This window comes from Carettochelys insculpta, chromosome 1, assembly GCF_033958435.1.
Source record: "Carettochelys insculpta isolate YL-2023 chromosome 1, ASM3395843v1, whole genome shotgun sequence".
Lineage (NCBI taxonomy): Eukaryota > Metazoa > Chordata > Testudines > Carettochelyidae > Carettochelys > Carettochelys insculpta.
This window is the reverse complement of record NC_134137.1, coordinates 322,673,575-322,688,233: the sequence shown is the minus strand read 5'-3', so window position 1 is coordinate 322,688,233 and position 14,659 is coordinate 322,673,575. Positions and strand designations below refer to the sequence as shown.

Genomic DNA, 14,659 nt, shown 5'->3' with positions numbered 1-14,659 from the left:
TGTCCCATATAAAACAAAAAAGCAGTCCTGTAGCACCTTAAAAACTACCAATATCATTTTTTAGGTGATGAGCTTTTGTGGGACAGACCCACTTCTTCAGATTTGGAGAATCCCAAGTCCCACATATACATAGAAGAATGACAGCAACTTGCAGTACTGCTGACGAATACATTATTATGCATATTATGATAACTCTGTAGCTCACAAACATTAGATTAGTGTATATTCTATTATTCAGAGATGAAGGACAACATTTGCAAAAGCATGTATGTGATGGAGGAAACAGTGGGATTCAGGTTCCTTGGTACCTAAAACACTTACAAAAAGTTTACTTTGAAAGAGCATGTTAAAAGCTAAGTACTGCAATGTGATGTATTATGACTCTACATTATGACACGCTCTGGCTGTGTCTAAACTAGCCCCCAACTTTGAAGGGGGCATGGTACTGAGGGTGTTGGGAGATTACTAATGAAGTGCTGAGGTGTATATGCAGTAAAGTAAAGTATTCCTTGAGCAGTAAAGGGACTTCGAAGTAGTGCGGGCACTTTGGAGTACCTGTGGCTGACCTGAGGCTACACGCAAGCCAGCACTGTGAAGCATCACACTTTGAAGTTGCTGCAGGGGGGATTTAGCCTAATGAAGTGCTGCATATGCACCACAGCACTTTATTAGTAATCTCCCAACACCCTAATTATCATGCCCCCTTCGAAACTGGGGGCTAGTCTAGACCCAGCCTATAAGTAAAACTCTAAAGATCACAGAATGTGAAATGCAAAACAAAACTGACAGAATGTAAATGTTTGCTCAGCCATTTGATCTTGAATCTACAAATCAGGCTAGCTGCCCTTTAAGAACAGGCTGCCCTGTGAGATTAGAGCCCCAAACCATTAATCAGTAACAGATGCACATTATCAAATAGATTTTTATTTTCACTTGCAAATTTGTGATTTGGTTTAAAGATAGAAGCAAGATCTTAGACTGAGTCAGTTCAGTTCAATTTCTGTGGGTATTGAACATCTTGCCTGTAAGGAGAAATTAATAAGACTGGGACTTTTCAGTATGGAAAAGAGATGAGTAAGAGGGAATATGATAGTGGTCTAGAAAACCATGACTGGTGCATATAATAAGGAAATGTTATTTACTCCTTCTTGTAACACAATAAAGAGAAGTCACCAAATTAAATTAATAGATAACAGGCTTAAAATAAACAAAGCAAGTATTTCTTCACTCAATATACAGCCAGCCTCTGGCGCTCTTTGTCAGAGAGTGTTGTGAAGGCCAAGTTTTCAGGAAGAGCTAGATAACTTCGTAGAGGATAGGTCCATCACTGGCTATGAGTCAGGATGGGGAGGCATGGTGTCCCACCTCTCTGTTTGCCAGAAGCTGGGACTGGATGCCAGGGAATGGATCCCTTGAAGATTTTACCTGTTCTGTTCATTCCTCCTCAAGCACCTGGAATTGGCCACTGTAAGAAGGCAGGACACTGAGCTAGGTGGACATTTGGTCCAATCCAGTATGGCAGTGCTTGCGTGCTTATGCGTGCAGCACATGAAGAACAGCATCTGTCTAGTGCCTTAATTGAAGCAGTGTGGTATTAATATGCCCTTGTATGAATCGCTGAGAAGGAAGAGTATATAATTATCATAACTTTTACCTACCTCCTTCCACCTGTTGGCCTTCCATGCAGGACATCTGACAGCTCTGCAAACTTTGTGGGTTCGAGGCTTCTTTAAATGTCGACAGTTTTCCTCCTCTATTTCCACACGGAGGCTGTTCACACACTGCACATTACGATGCTTTATACCCTTTCCACAGGAGACAGCACACTGTAAAAGAAATAGGTTTGCTCTATTCCTTTGTTTTAATTGGAATTTTAAAGTGATGTCAGAAAAGACAGAGAAACAGCCACTTAGTGCAGGGGTGTGCAAAATGGGGGATGCCCTCTGGGGGAGGGTGAAATTTCTCATGGGGGGAGTGCAGCAAAGTCCCACTCCCTGCAGCCACAATGTCATTAACAGGACAAAGCCAACTCTGTGGGAGGGAGTGCAGGTGAGGCACGTGTCCTCGCCGGTCTCACTCGCAACAGGATATTCCACCTGGATGACACGGGGCACGTGCACCACTGCTGCCTCCCTTCAACCCAGCATCCAACCCCACTCATGGACAAAGACCAGTCTGAAGCCCACCCCCATGAGCCCTCCAGCAGTCTTTACACTGCCATTTGCTGGGCAGTGGGGCTGCCTCCTCTGCCCCCTCCCAGCGTGCTGCCTGGACGCACTCAGGTAACTGGCGTGCCAGCAGAACTGCTTCTATCCCTGCCCATGTTGCTGCTACTACTCTAGGGAGTCCCCAGCACGGCACTGAGCTGGAGGCAGGAAGAAGACCCTTTAACTTGGCTCCCCAGCATTGCGCTTGAGTAGTTCAGAGACTTTTAAAATCTTACCCCAGACCAATGTTCCCGCTAATCTTTTCCATTTCTCCCCACACTACCTTGTGGCCCCTGTCTGCCCCCCACATGGCCTCCGCCAGCAAGTAAGTGCAATGCGTCACTTCTAAAGCCATCCAGGGGGGGCCCTATTAATTGCAGGGGCAAAAAGGGGGGCCCAGTAGAAAAAGTTTGTTCCTCCCAACTTACTGGATGCCATAACACAAATAAATAATACATTTTGTATGTTGTGCAATAGTTACTGTACATTTCTACTTTGAAATTACTACAAGTTGTTTCCTAATGAACAGTTCTTACTGTTTAGATCCTGGTCAACAATCAGTTAATTCTCTGTTGGCTCATTCATTCGTTCATTCATTCATTTGTAAATATATGACATCTCACAAAGATGCTGATTTCACAACAATTCATCCAGGCCTCTTATGTTTGTACATTGCTAATTTTTGTGTTTATAAGAAAAAGATGAGTTACACTAGTGTTTCTTTTACTTTTTATTAAGTACCCCTTTTTCAACAACAACAAAAATCCAAGTACCCCCAATACCTACCATTTTCAGAGTTTAAATGACTTAACTGTCACTAGTTGGTTGAAAGAAATTGCCTACAGGCAATAAACTCACCATTATACTGATGATTGTGCAAAAGAGATAAATAAAATTTGATGAACATAATATAAGTCCAATTTTTTATTCATAAAAACGTTGAGAAACACTGAGTTAATGTACCCTCTGGAAGAGCTCCTTGTACCCTAAGGTATATGTATCCTTGGTTGAGAATCACTGGGTTACACACCGAATCAGAATGTATTACAAACAAAACAAAACCTCTTTCCTTTCCATAATCTGTTTGAAAATGTGTCAGATAGACCCTAAAACATCATGCAGTTTGCATGTTTTAGATCCTACATTATTTTTTACACAAACAAGCATTATCAGTTATGTACTTCTTGCCAAATAGAAAAGCCAGGACACATCATTTTTCTGCCATTGACAGGACTCTTGGCTTACTCAGGATTCAAAAGATCTTTTCTGCATCTATTTGCAAATGATGCAAATCAAGGATGAAATCCTGGCTCCATTTAAATCTAGGGGAGTTTTAGCATTAACTTCAATGGGTCCAGGGCCCAGCTCTGTTTACCTTTTTACTGAAGAATTAATTTTTAGCTGACAAAATGATTTCTGGAGAAAATGTTGATGTACAAAAGGAAAAACTGGCAATATTCAAAACCCAGTGGGGGAATCACTTTAGCCTTCTTAGACACACCATTTCTGATTTACAAGTTGCCATTGTCAAACAAAAAAAAAAAGCAACATGATTTTTTGTATGCAAATCATTTTGTTAGTCTTTAAAGTGCTTCATGACTGCTGTTGTGTTTCACTGGAGTACAGCCTAACAAGGGCACCTCTCTGTTAATAATCATACACAGAGGCAAAGAAAAAGACTCGGTCAAAGTGAGTAACCTCCTCTTTCTCCACAAATATCAGCAGGTTTTTTATTCTTTCTCCTATCTCACGTCCTTCATCAGGGGAATTCATGTCACATCTCAATAATCAAACTTTGTAATATGCAAACATTTTTTATTTTCAAGAAAGAAAGTTTTCTAAAATACAGCTTCTGGCTGCAAAAACTAAGTCATCTTGCCTTAAAACAACTGGCAGAAAGCCACACTACACAAGTGTTTTGTTGAGAAACACACAATTTTACAAAGATGCTTATCACATTAATTAAATGAGACTATCACTTGTTCACTCAGGCTCAAACCTGCAAAGACTTTAGGCAGGTGTATATAAATATTCCCTTGGATTTAAATGGGATGTTTTATGTGTTAAAGATTTATATGCATAAATCTTTGCAGGGTGGGATCTGAGCAGCATTTATTAAACATCATAATTGATATCATGCTTCTTTAATTTTCACTATGTTTTTAAAATAATCCTATTGGCTTGCCCCTCAACTAATGGCATACAGTTCTAATTGGCAGTGATTACAATAAATGGGAAAGGCATCACATGTGGTCTATGCTTAACAATCTAAAATACTGAGAGCTTGCTACCTGCTACTACACTTAAAGTGCACACAGATATTTAATAATAAACTATAACTATAGTACAGTAAAAGTTCTATTATCCAATACCCTTGGGAAACTGGGGGTGCTGGATAATCAAATGTGCCCAATATTGGAGAGGGGCAGGTGGCCCCCCTCTCCATGGGCCCCACTACCACTGGCCAGTCAGCTGACCTTGCTGCAGCCAGGCCCAGCCGTGTGACTGGTCCCACATAGCATGCTCTGACATACTAGGAAAATATCATGTTCATATGTCTAGATGTGTCTCCTTCCCTAGTGGCCTTCATTTGCCAATCATTAGTAAATTCTCAAAAGCTACTAGATACAGCCTCCTACGGGCATCTCTTCATTCAAGAGGGGGGGCATCTCTTCGTTCATCACAAGAACCCTATTGTTACAGATGTCTCCATTTACAAAGGTGCAATTCCTATAGCAAAGAACACAAAGATAAGCTTACTCATTAATTCCCTGTTGCCTTTGCAATTAAAAATCAAGACATTTTTCATATTGTATTCACAAATAATTTTCTTCTGAGGTACATCCAGCAATAATTTATTTAAAAAAAAAGTTTTAATTAATAGTAATAAAAACTACATAAATACTTTTTCCTCTTCAGCCTTAAAGAGATAATCTTCCTAAAGACATTTCTTTGCACGTGCTTAACTATATACTGAATAGTTATATTTAGTTTTAATAATTTAAAATGTGAACTCGTTCTTTACTGTTAGTGGGCCAAATCCAACCTGTATGTGTCTCCTTTAATTACAAATTGGCTCTATACGCAAAGCAGAAAGATTACAATTTTGGCATTTATTTGATATACCATAATTGAAACGTAAATGAAGAACTGGCAGAATATAAAGGTATCATTTACAGAATTTATAGGATAAATTATGTATATTGTATGAAGAAAGTCTCCTGTGTTCTCTTTTATAACAAAGTGCTATCGTTAAACTTTAAGGTTAGAGTATATAATTATACAGAAGATAGAAAATAAACAGAATAAAATATTTTGGTCATCAACAGCAGTAGAGAAGGAAGTGAGAAAATGGTAATTCAAAAGGAAAATAAAAGACACAATGATTGCAGGACAATATGTGTTCCAAACAGTTAATTCAAAAGTTTGTTAATGTTAATATTGTTCACTCTAGAGAAAATGGTTCAAGCCTACTGAACCTTCTTAGACAGCTGAATGAAAACTATGAAACCACAAATGAAAGAGAACCTAAAAGAAGAAAATGAGGGCTTAATAGTCTTAAATTTGCTTAAATCTGTAAATAAGAACATTTAATTTAATTGTGGGAAATTTACTTTTACTTTAAAGTCATGGAAATTTGGATAAATAATCTCAATTAAAACTATCAATAAAATCTAATAAATGGTTTTAAATGGCAGTAAATGACATGAAATTTTATCTTGGACCTTGGTGAATGAAATTAACTGAGAAACAAGAGTTGCAACAATTATTTTATTTTTAATGCAGAGGTTATTTTTACTCAATGCTTGTCTAATTCTTTCAGAAATAACAAAATAAACTGGAATAGTTTGGGATTATGTTTTAAAATAGTTCAAAATGCAGTGTCCTCATACTTTAAAGTATAACCTTTCCGAAAACCTAAAGACCAGATACATAGATTTGGTATAATTTTCTGTTACATGTGTCTCAAATAAAGGACTTGATCTTGAATTCCTACACGGTCAAAATTGCCATTCAGTATAAGGATCAGGCACAAATTAGGACACGTTGCACCTCGCTGATCTGGCACCCTCAGGACCTCTGTGGTCCCAAACAAGGGATTTTGTTGGACTAGTGGAGGTTAATGCCCCCCAGTTCCTGGTTGTTCCCACTGGCCAGCTTCCTAGCCCTGCAGAGTTGGCTTGCCCTCCTGCCCCAGCACTTTGGTCCAGGAGCATCCCTCATCCCGCTGGACAATGGATGTTCCTGGACTGGAAAGTGCTGGTTTTAGGAGGTGCATCCTGTAGGTTCACATATTATTTATGTTCCAAAATAACAGTGTTTCTTAAACTTTTTGAAACCATGGAACACAAAACCATGAAAATTTTCTTTAAAAAATTGTCAGACCAAAAAAAAAAAAACCCCAGCAACATATACAGCAAAAACAAAATGAAGTAATTTAATCAGGTACCACTGAAGTAAAACAATATCTGGTTTTAAAAACAGAAAATATATACAATCAGTGTATTTTTTCAAATGCTCACGGAACACCTGTGAGTTGTTCATGGAACATCAGTGTTCTGCAGATCATAGTTTAAGAAACACTGCAACAGAATGTTTTAATTGACCAACATTTTAATGGTTACAAAAAAAAAAGTAAAGTCGGATTGATTTGTTTAATGTACGTTGGTTGTTTTAATGATCATCCCACCTATGAAGGGAGGAAGAATTTTTGATATGCCAGTAATACAAGAAAATACTGATGATAAAACATTTACTGCATTTTAAATTCTTATTTAACATAGATTGCTATTGCCAATTTGTAAACCTCTATTTCCACAAAATTATTTAAAACCAAACAGATAAACTTAGCACCGAATCAGACAGAACCCCAAACAATTCACATTACTACTCAATACCTGTATGAGTAGCAGAGCTGTACCTTTAAGGACTGATACAAAGTCCAATGTGATCAGACTCCCACTGACTTCAAGTGGGGCTTATGGTGGATCTTTGTTATTTAGCATGCAGTAGAACCTCAGACTTACACATACTTTGGGAATGGAGGCTATTCACAACTCTGAAATGTCTGTAATGCTAAATGAAACTTATGACTGTTCAGAAATTTACAACTGGACATTGACATAGTGCAGCTTTGAAACTTCACTATGCAGAAGAAAAAAATGCTTGTTGAAGCCATTTCAATTTAAATGAAAAAAGCACAGAAACATTTACTTTCCTTGTCATTTTTTTTAAAAACTCTCCCTTTACTTTTTTTAGTAGTTTAGGTTTCGCCCAGTACTGTTCTGTCTCTGCTGCAGCCTGATTGTGTACTTGTGGTTCCAAATGAGCAGTGTAGTCAATTGGTCAGTCTGTAACTCTGGTGTTCAGAACTCTGAGGTTCTACTGGAGTTATTACCAGGCTCAGTTGGGCTATTTGTCCACAGCCCTGCATTCCCACCCAGGTTCTCTGGTGCACAGGAAGCACACACCACCTCTTTCGCTCTGTGCCCATTTTGTTCCACAGGCTATTCCAGAGGTGGCATCCCCAGGGAGGGAGCAGTCACATTGCTCCCGTAAATGTAAAGATTGAAGCTATACCTGGATGTCTTCTTGTGGTGCCAGGTCAAGGAGGCCCCTTGCCCTCTTCTCATTCTGCACACTTACATAGGTGTCAGACACTATGGCCCATAATGCTCAGCAGAGACATAAAGCTTTTATTTGTACAACATACTTAAAAAGCAGGTTGGTCATTTTTCATTTACTGATTACAAACTTGAATTGATTTTGGAGCTGAATGAAGAACAAGTTGCCCATCTATCTTGGCTCACGTGTTTAGAAAGTCTTCCACAGTAACTTTATATCTCAGAAGAAATAGGAACAATTTTCCTAAAAGAAATATACGTTGAAAAAAATCCCACAAGTGTTTTATCTTGAAATTTTAGCATTTGCCTCAACATGGGCCAAGGTAATATTTCCCATATTGCTGATCCTTTAGTAATATTATAAAACTGCAGAAAATAGCTAGAGTTGATTAATATCGTTCAAAATCATTCTGTAACCCTGGTAACTAAGAGTCATTGGTTAAGACTTTTTTCAGTATTAAAATTTTTTAAGGATCAGCCTGATGCAGCTGCAGGCACCCTCTGAAGTGTACAAGTTAATTCTTATGCAAAAAGAGCATCATCAATTGCTAGCAAATTAAGGTTCTTTCAAACAGCTTAAATAAAATTCAGAGCAGTTGCAATAAACACAGCTTTAATGGAAGGTTTTGGATGTACCCTTTTTAAGAGATACATTGAAAAAACTAAACAGTCACATTTTTCTGGGATTTTAGTCTAAATTTATTATAATTTCTTTTCAAGGGAACCTTTTGTGTCTGTACTTTAACAAGGCCAAATGCTGAGTTTTTTTCAGACTCCACTTTTAAAACAGCTTAGCAAGTGGAAAATTCCTGCTTGTACTTTTATTAGCAAATGAATGGCTTAAGAGTTGTGGCTAAGAGGGGAAAAGTAGCATCTAAAGATAATAATATACTTGCCATTGTGTTATTAAAAAAAAAAAGCCTTTTAGGTGTGACTGTGGGAGTGTACCAAGCTAGCATATTCAAAGATTACAAACACATACAAATTGCAAGAAACTGAATCAGAGCTTTTCAAATTCTGAGGCTCAACCCAGAACTCATTCTGATAAGCAACATGGATCCGAAGAATTGTGAACTCCCTGTTGTGTCGTAGGAACTGTGTTAGGGAAGGGAGGAAACAGCACTTCAATGCTGTTGACTCTAATGATCTTTGGTTGGCACAATGGCTCCTAGGGCCATACTCAAGGGGGAACATTTAAGCTGCTCTACAACTATGCAAGAACTGTAAGGCTGTGGCCACACTTGGTCAAAACTTCGAAATGGCCATGCTAATGGCCAAACCGAAGAATACTAATGAGGCGCTGAATTGAATATTCAGCGCCTCATGAACATTCACACATTGCCAGCCACAGCACTTCGAAAGCACCACTTTCGAATGCGCACAGCTCGGCGCGGCTACACAGGGGTCCTTTTTGAAAGGACCCCGCACATTTGAAATGCCCTTATTCCTTCTCCTGAGCCTTAGACACCTGCTGAAATAGCTCCTGGAAAACCTGTGAGTCGTCCATAGGGGAAGGCAATACCAAGATTACTGCATCATCCAGTGAAGACAAGAAGTGGTGCAATGGGGACCTGTTTTCACCCTCCAACAAGGAATCCTCTGCCTAGGAGCACTGCAATGTGGGCTATGTCACTGACATGGTGGGCTGTGGAGACATGGGGCGCACCCTGGACACAGTGGATGGTACCAGAGGAGCATGGGAGCAAGGTGACTGTGCTGCCAAGGAGAGCAGTGAGAAGCAGGCTCTTGTGTATACGGATAGTGGGGCACAAACCAGGGTGGAGGTAGCTGCGGGTGAGCCATTGTAGGCATACGTCTTCCCAGTTGGAGTGTGTGGGACTGGAGTGCTGTGATGAGAAGACATGCCTTTGGTCAGAACTGTCCCCTCCTTGGGTGGGCAGTTTAGCTTGAGACCCCCAAACACCTAGATAAACACGGGGATGGAGGTGGAGCTGGGGACACACGGGAAGGCGAACTGAGTGGTACCATGCCCAGCACTGTGTATGCCCTTGGTGGTGAGTCTTTGTGGCACCATTTGGATGCCATACTGTGCTCCAATGCTGGATGTTTAGGTGAAGCAGTTTCTCAGAGCTGCTTCGATGCCTTGTTCAATGACGCGTGAGAGTGGGGTGGTGCCTTAGCCCTGGACTTGTATGGTGCTGAGTCCAGTGCCTCTTGCAAGCAGCATGGAGACTTGGAGCAGTGCTGCTTGAGTTCTGTTTCTGGCACTGAGGGAAGAGTTTTTGATGACCTCTTACGCCCAGGATAAGACTCAGCTGAAGCTGATGGTGCTGATGACATTGGAGACACTAAATGCTGGTTGCTTGGCTCCAAGAGTGCCCATTTGAGTGGTGCTGGCTTAGAGGGTGCTGGGTACATTGTGGCAGCCTTTTCAACTGGCGTGGTCCATGAAAACTGTGCTGGAGGCCAGGAATGTGCCGGTGACAGACCTGCCTTGGCAGTTGGGGTGCTGACTGAGGTAGAGGGATGCACTGAGTCCATACCCTGGGTCTCCTGTTCTGGTTTTTCAGCAGAGGCTGCTCTGGGGCTGGTGGTTGGAGGGACTTCTCATACAAGTAAGTCTTGAGCCTATTGGCTCTGTCCCTCCCAGCCCTTGCCATGAGGCTTGAGAAATGGGTGTAGGATTGAGTTTGGTGACCCTCACACAGGCACTTGATGCAGGATGTGTGGCCATCAGACGCTGGCATGGCTTCTCTGCACACTATGCATCTCTTGAAACCTGGTGAGCCTGGCATGACAATGACACAGTGACAAATTCTAACACTAAGACTAACTAAACTTTTTTTTGAACAGGATAGAACACTGACAAATGAGCTAACAAATTCTTCTTTTGCCTTTCAGCGAGACAGAGAGCGAAGCTCCATCTGCAGCTGAGCAATTAACACCAAACTTCAACAATATGCTTAATAAGCCAGAATCCTGACCTCCTTAAAGTCAGGATTCAGACCAGGACACAACACAAAGATGGGTCTAGTGGCAATAAAAGAGCTCCTCTGTGTATCCTGGAGATAGGTAAGGTCTCCACACTCAGACTGATGGGTACCTGAACACTGGACTGCAAGACGCTACTAACATGACTACGTGATAGCGCAGAAATAGAGGGCCCAACTACAAAAGACAGCTCCAATCATTCCTTTCCAGCTGAACTCTCAACAGTGTGATGGGTAACTGTTTCTCCTCCCTGAAGGCCCTCACCAATAGGCTCCTACAGAGATCCATATAACTCTCTTCAGTATCTATATAAGGCAACCGGAAGAGATAGATATTTTGGGATCACCTGCCAAAAGTATGGTGATGACACTGAATTATATATCCCAGTCTCATCTAATGCAATCAGACTACTATACAAAAATATCAAAATGGTTCAGTGTCTGAAGTGTAACAGGCATGTTGTGTGTTGAATTATTTTGCTTTTACATAAGAAATAAGTTGACTAGTGAATATAAGAACATTCATTTGTTCCAAATGCTCACTCTTATTTGTGTATTGCCCAGACAACTTTGTAAAGTACTGATCACACAATGGATAACATTTTTATAAACTTTTGTACTGAAAGCAGCAAGAAATTATACACAGTTATTACTGTGCCACTGTAAAATTATATATTCCTAAATATATATTAATCTAGACAGTTTAAGTTATTAAAATCAAGCACTGTTGGCTGTCAATAATAGAATATGTTTGTTTATTGACATTGAAAATACAATACATTTTTAAATGGTATGCTGTAGTATTTTCTTAGTAAGAAATACCTTTTCTACCTTATTTGTGATACTTCTCGGGGACTTTTGAGTCACTTCTTGGAGAAGTAGGTTTTGCTTCTTTATCAACAACATTCCAATTAATTGTATCCATTTTAAAAAACAAAACAAAACAAAACAAAAAAACAACATTGTGACTGCCTCTTAAAACTCTCCTCTGCTGTGATGCCTCCAAACTTGACAACTGTTTGGCAGAAAGTGTTCAGTGCCCACTTTTTACCATATTAATTAGCACTATCTCACTGTCACCTTATTCTCCTCCAATCTGGTATATCCAGCCACCCTTTTTTTTTTTTTTTTACATGACCACCATTGTTTATCATGTATTTACAGTGCCTAACACACTGGGGCCTGTAGGTTATATGCAATACCAATAAGTACTATTTAAATGGCAGTGGCAGAGATAATTAAGGAAAAATTACATCCATCCAAAAACTAGCTATGAAATTGGTCATAGAATTTAAGAAGCATGAAATTCTGCCCTGACATTATATCCAATACAGCCACTTTAACCTCAGTCATTTTGCAAGAGTTACAAGGCAGTACAAAATTAGACCAGTGGAATTCATGGAGTAAAAATGCACTGGTCCGGTATATCATATCTCCTTGTCAAAAGAGACTATTTACTTGAAGATGTTTTCTAGTGTTCTGTTCAATTTAGTTTTAAATGTTTCAAGTATTGTGATACTCATCACTTGCCTTGGGAGACTATTCAAACCCTAATAAATTCTTATTTTTTTACTTCCTCAGAATACAATCTAAACATTCACTTAAAGTTACCTGAGTCATTACTTCAATGTATCCCACTTAGCACTTTAATTTCTCTCCTCTGTTGTTTCCACTCTTCTGATAGCATGCCCCTCTTTTCTTTCAGATGAGCTAACCATTTAATCTTTCCCCACAAAACAGACCAGGCTGCTCCTTGACAATTTTTGTTGCTATTTTCTAAACTAACTTTAATGTATTTTTCTAGTAAGGCAGGCCTCCCAACTGATCCCAATATTTCAGATTCAGTAAGGAATCACCCAAGTTAGGGCTGGATTCTGCCCTCTTTATTCAAGCTGAGTAATGTATTACTTCATGAGTAGTTATACTGAAAGAAATAAGTCTACAGTGTAACCTACAACTCAGTGCAAGTAAGGATGGCAAAAACTGACCCATTGAAAGGGATGTGGATGCAAATGCTGCTCAAATATTACATGGGCAGGCCCACCAACAGGGAGTGTGAAGGGGGAAGAGTTGCAATGGGGCCTGGAGATGCAGAAACCAGAAGCTCCCAGCTGCCACTGGTGCTACTGAGACAGTTGTGGCAGCCTGGGCCCCTTTGAATTGCTGGCAGAGTGATGGAGTGCCTCTCCATGTGGCTCTGAGTGCTGGAGGTAAGGGCATGCCATGGTCTGGGTGGCACTAAGGGCTGACAGCCCACGGCCCCACCCTTTCTGGGGGGCATGGTGCTGACCCCCCCCCACACACATTGCACCAGGGCCCTGCTGTATAGGGGTCTCTTTTGCTGCCAATTTATGTTCCAATTTCATGTGTAATTTGCTGTCAGTTCTCACAGACCCTCTAACTCTTCATGCTATCTTTTCACAGATTTCTCCCACCCCAAAGTGCAAAGGTCTGCAACATGCAGCTCTGGAGCCACATGTGCCTTGTTAAGGACTTTTTTGTGGCTCCCACCCCTATAACTGGAAAGTAAAAAAAACCCCTTCTGATTATGTTCAATAAATAATGAACATCTAAAAGCCCAACAATGAACAACTCATATCTAAACAGCAAACAATATGTGACCTCAAAATGTTGGATAACTCCCCCTTTAATATGTGCAGTGAATTGTGGGATATGATACTGTATCTGTGTTTTGATTGTGTTGCTAATAAAGTCTTGATTTTGAAAAGAAAAGGAAGCTTGTGGCATTCCTTCTGTGAAGGGCAACACCCATTTTAAGAATGAAAACTGCAATTAAATGTGAGGTAAAATTGTCATAATTAAAGTAGGTTCAGGAGTCATAGATAGGAACATAATGGTACAAAAAACACATGCAAAACGTGAGGAAAAAGAATATGTAAAAAGTCTGTGGAAGTCCTGCAGTAAACATGCATCGCATTACAAATAATTGTGTGCACTGTCATGTTGTCTTATATTTACTATGGTTACAACTGTACCAGAGAGGTTTGCAATTTCCCTTCCCCCTGCTCTTTGCAGAGTTGGGGAAGCAGGTAGAATTGATCACCCAGCACCAGCTGGGAACTCAAGCAGCAAGGCTGCCTGTGTCCCAGCTAACCCATCAATTTCCCTCCTGCAGCCGCTTTGTAATGACTCTACAAGGGGAAACTGTCCAACCCAGCAGGAGCTGGGAATCAGGCAGCCTTGATGCGTGAGCCTCCAGCTGGCACAGGGTCATCTCAGTGTGCATGAAATTTCATCAGTTCCTGCCCTCCTTGGCTCTGCAAAGAGCTTGAAGAGGGGAGATTGATGATTTTTCCACAGGACGCTTAAAGAGGTCACGGCACACCACTGATCCAGAAGATAACAAGGTAGTAGGTAACAGGTCAACATGGATTTCTCAAGAACAAGTTGTATCAAGCCAACTTAATAGGTTTCTTTGACAGAGTAGGGGGAAGGCATGAGACCAGATACATCCTGAGTTCAGTAAGGTGTTTGATACTTTCTTGCATGACCATTTCATAAACAAACTCAGGAAATAAAACCTAGATGGAGCTACCAGAAGGAAGGTGCACAACTGGTTGGAAAACTATTCTCAGGCTTGGGCTACACTAGACCTTACAGTCAGCTGCAGATACGCAATTCTAGCTACACGTATTGTGTAGCTAGAATTGACAGATCTGCAGTCAACTATAAGATCTGTCCTCATTGAAGAAGGTTGACAGGAGCACTTCTCCCATCGATCTCCTTTACTCGTAGCGATAGGAGGAGTAAAGGGGGTCAACTGCTGACCCCAGAGACATCAGTTTCTCAAGTCTTTATTAGATGTGCTAAACTGAGCTCCAAAGGATCAACCCTAAACGGGTCGATCTCCCAGTAA

At 40.5% G+C, this 14,659-nt stretch overlaps 1 protein-coding gene across 5 annotated transcripts in view; it reads right to left on the bottom strand.

Annotated features, from left to right (window-relative positions):
* Positions 1-14,659, bottom strand: part of ADAMTS20 (ADAM metallopeptidase with thrombospondin type 1 motif 20) — a 224,147-nt gene that overhangs the window by 79,054 nt on the left and 130,434 nt on the right. For all 5 annotated transcript variants that reach the window (XM_075014383.1, XM_075014373.1, XM_075014364.1 and 2 more), the window contains one exon: positions 1,659-1,826. In XM_075014383.1, coding sequence (XP_074870484.1) covers positions 1,659-1,826 — 168 coding nt within the window. The remainder of the gene's footprint in view (positions 1-1,658; positions 1,827-14,659) is intronic.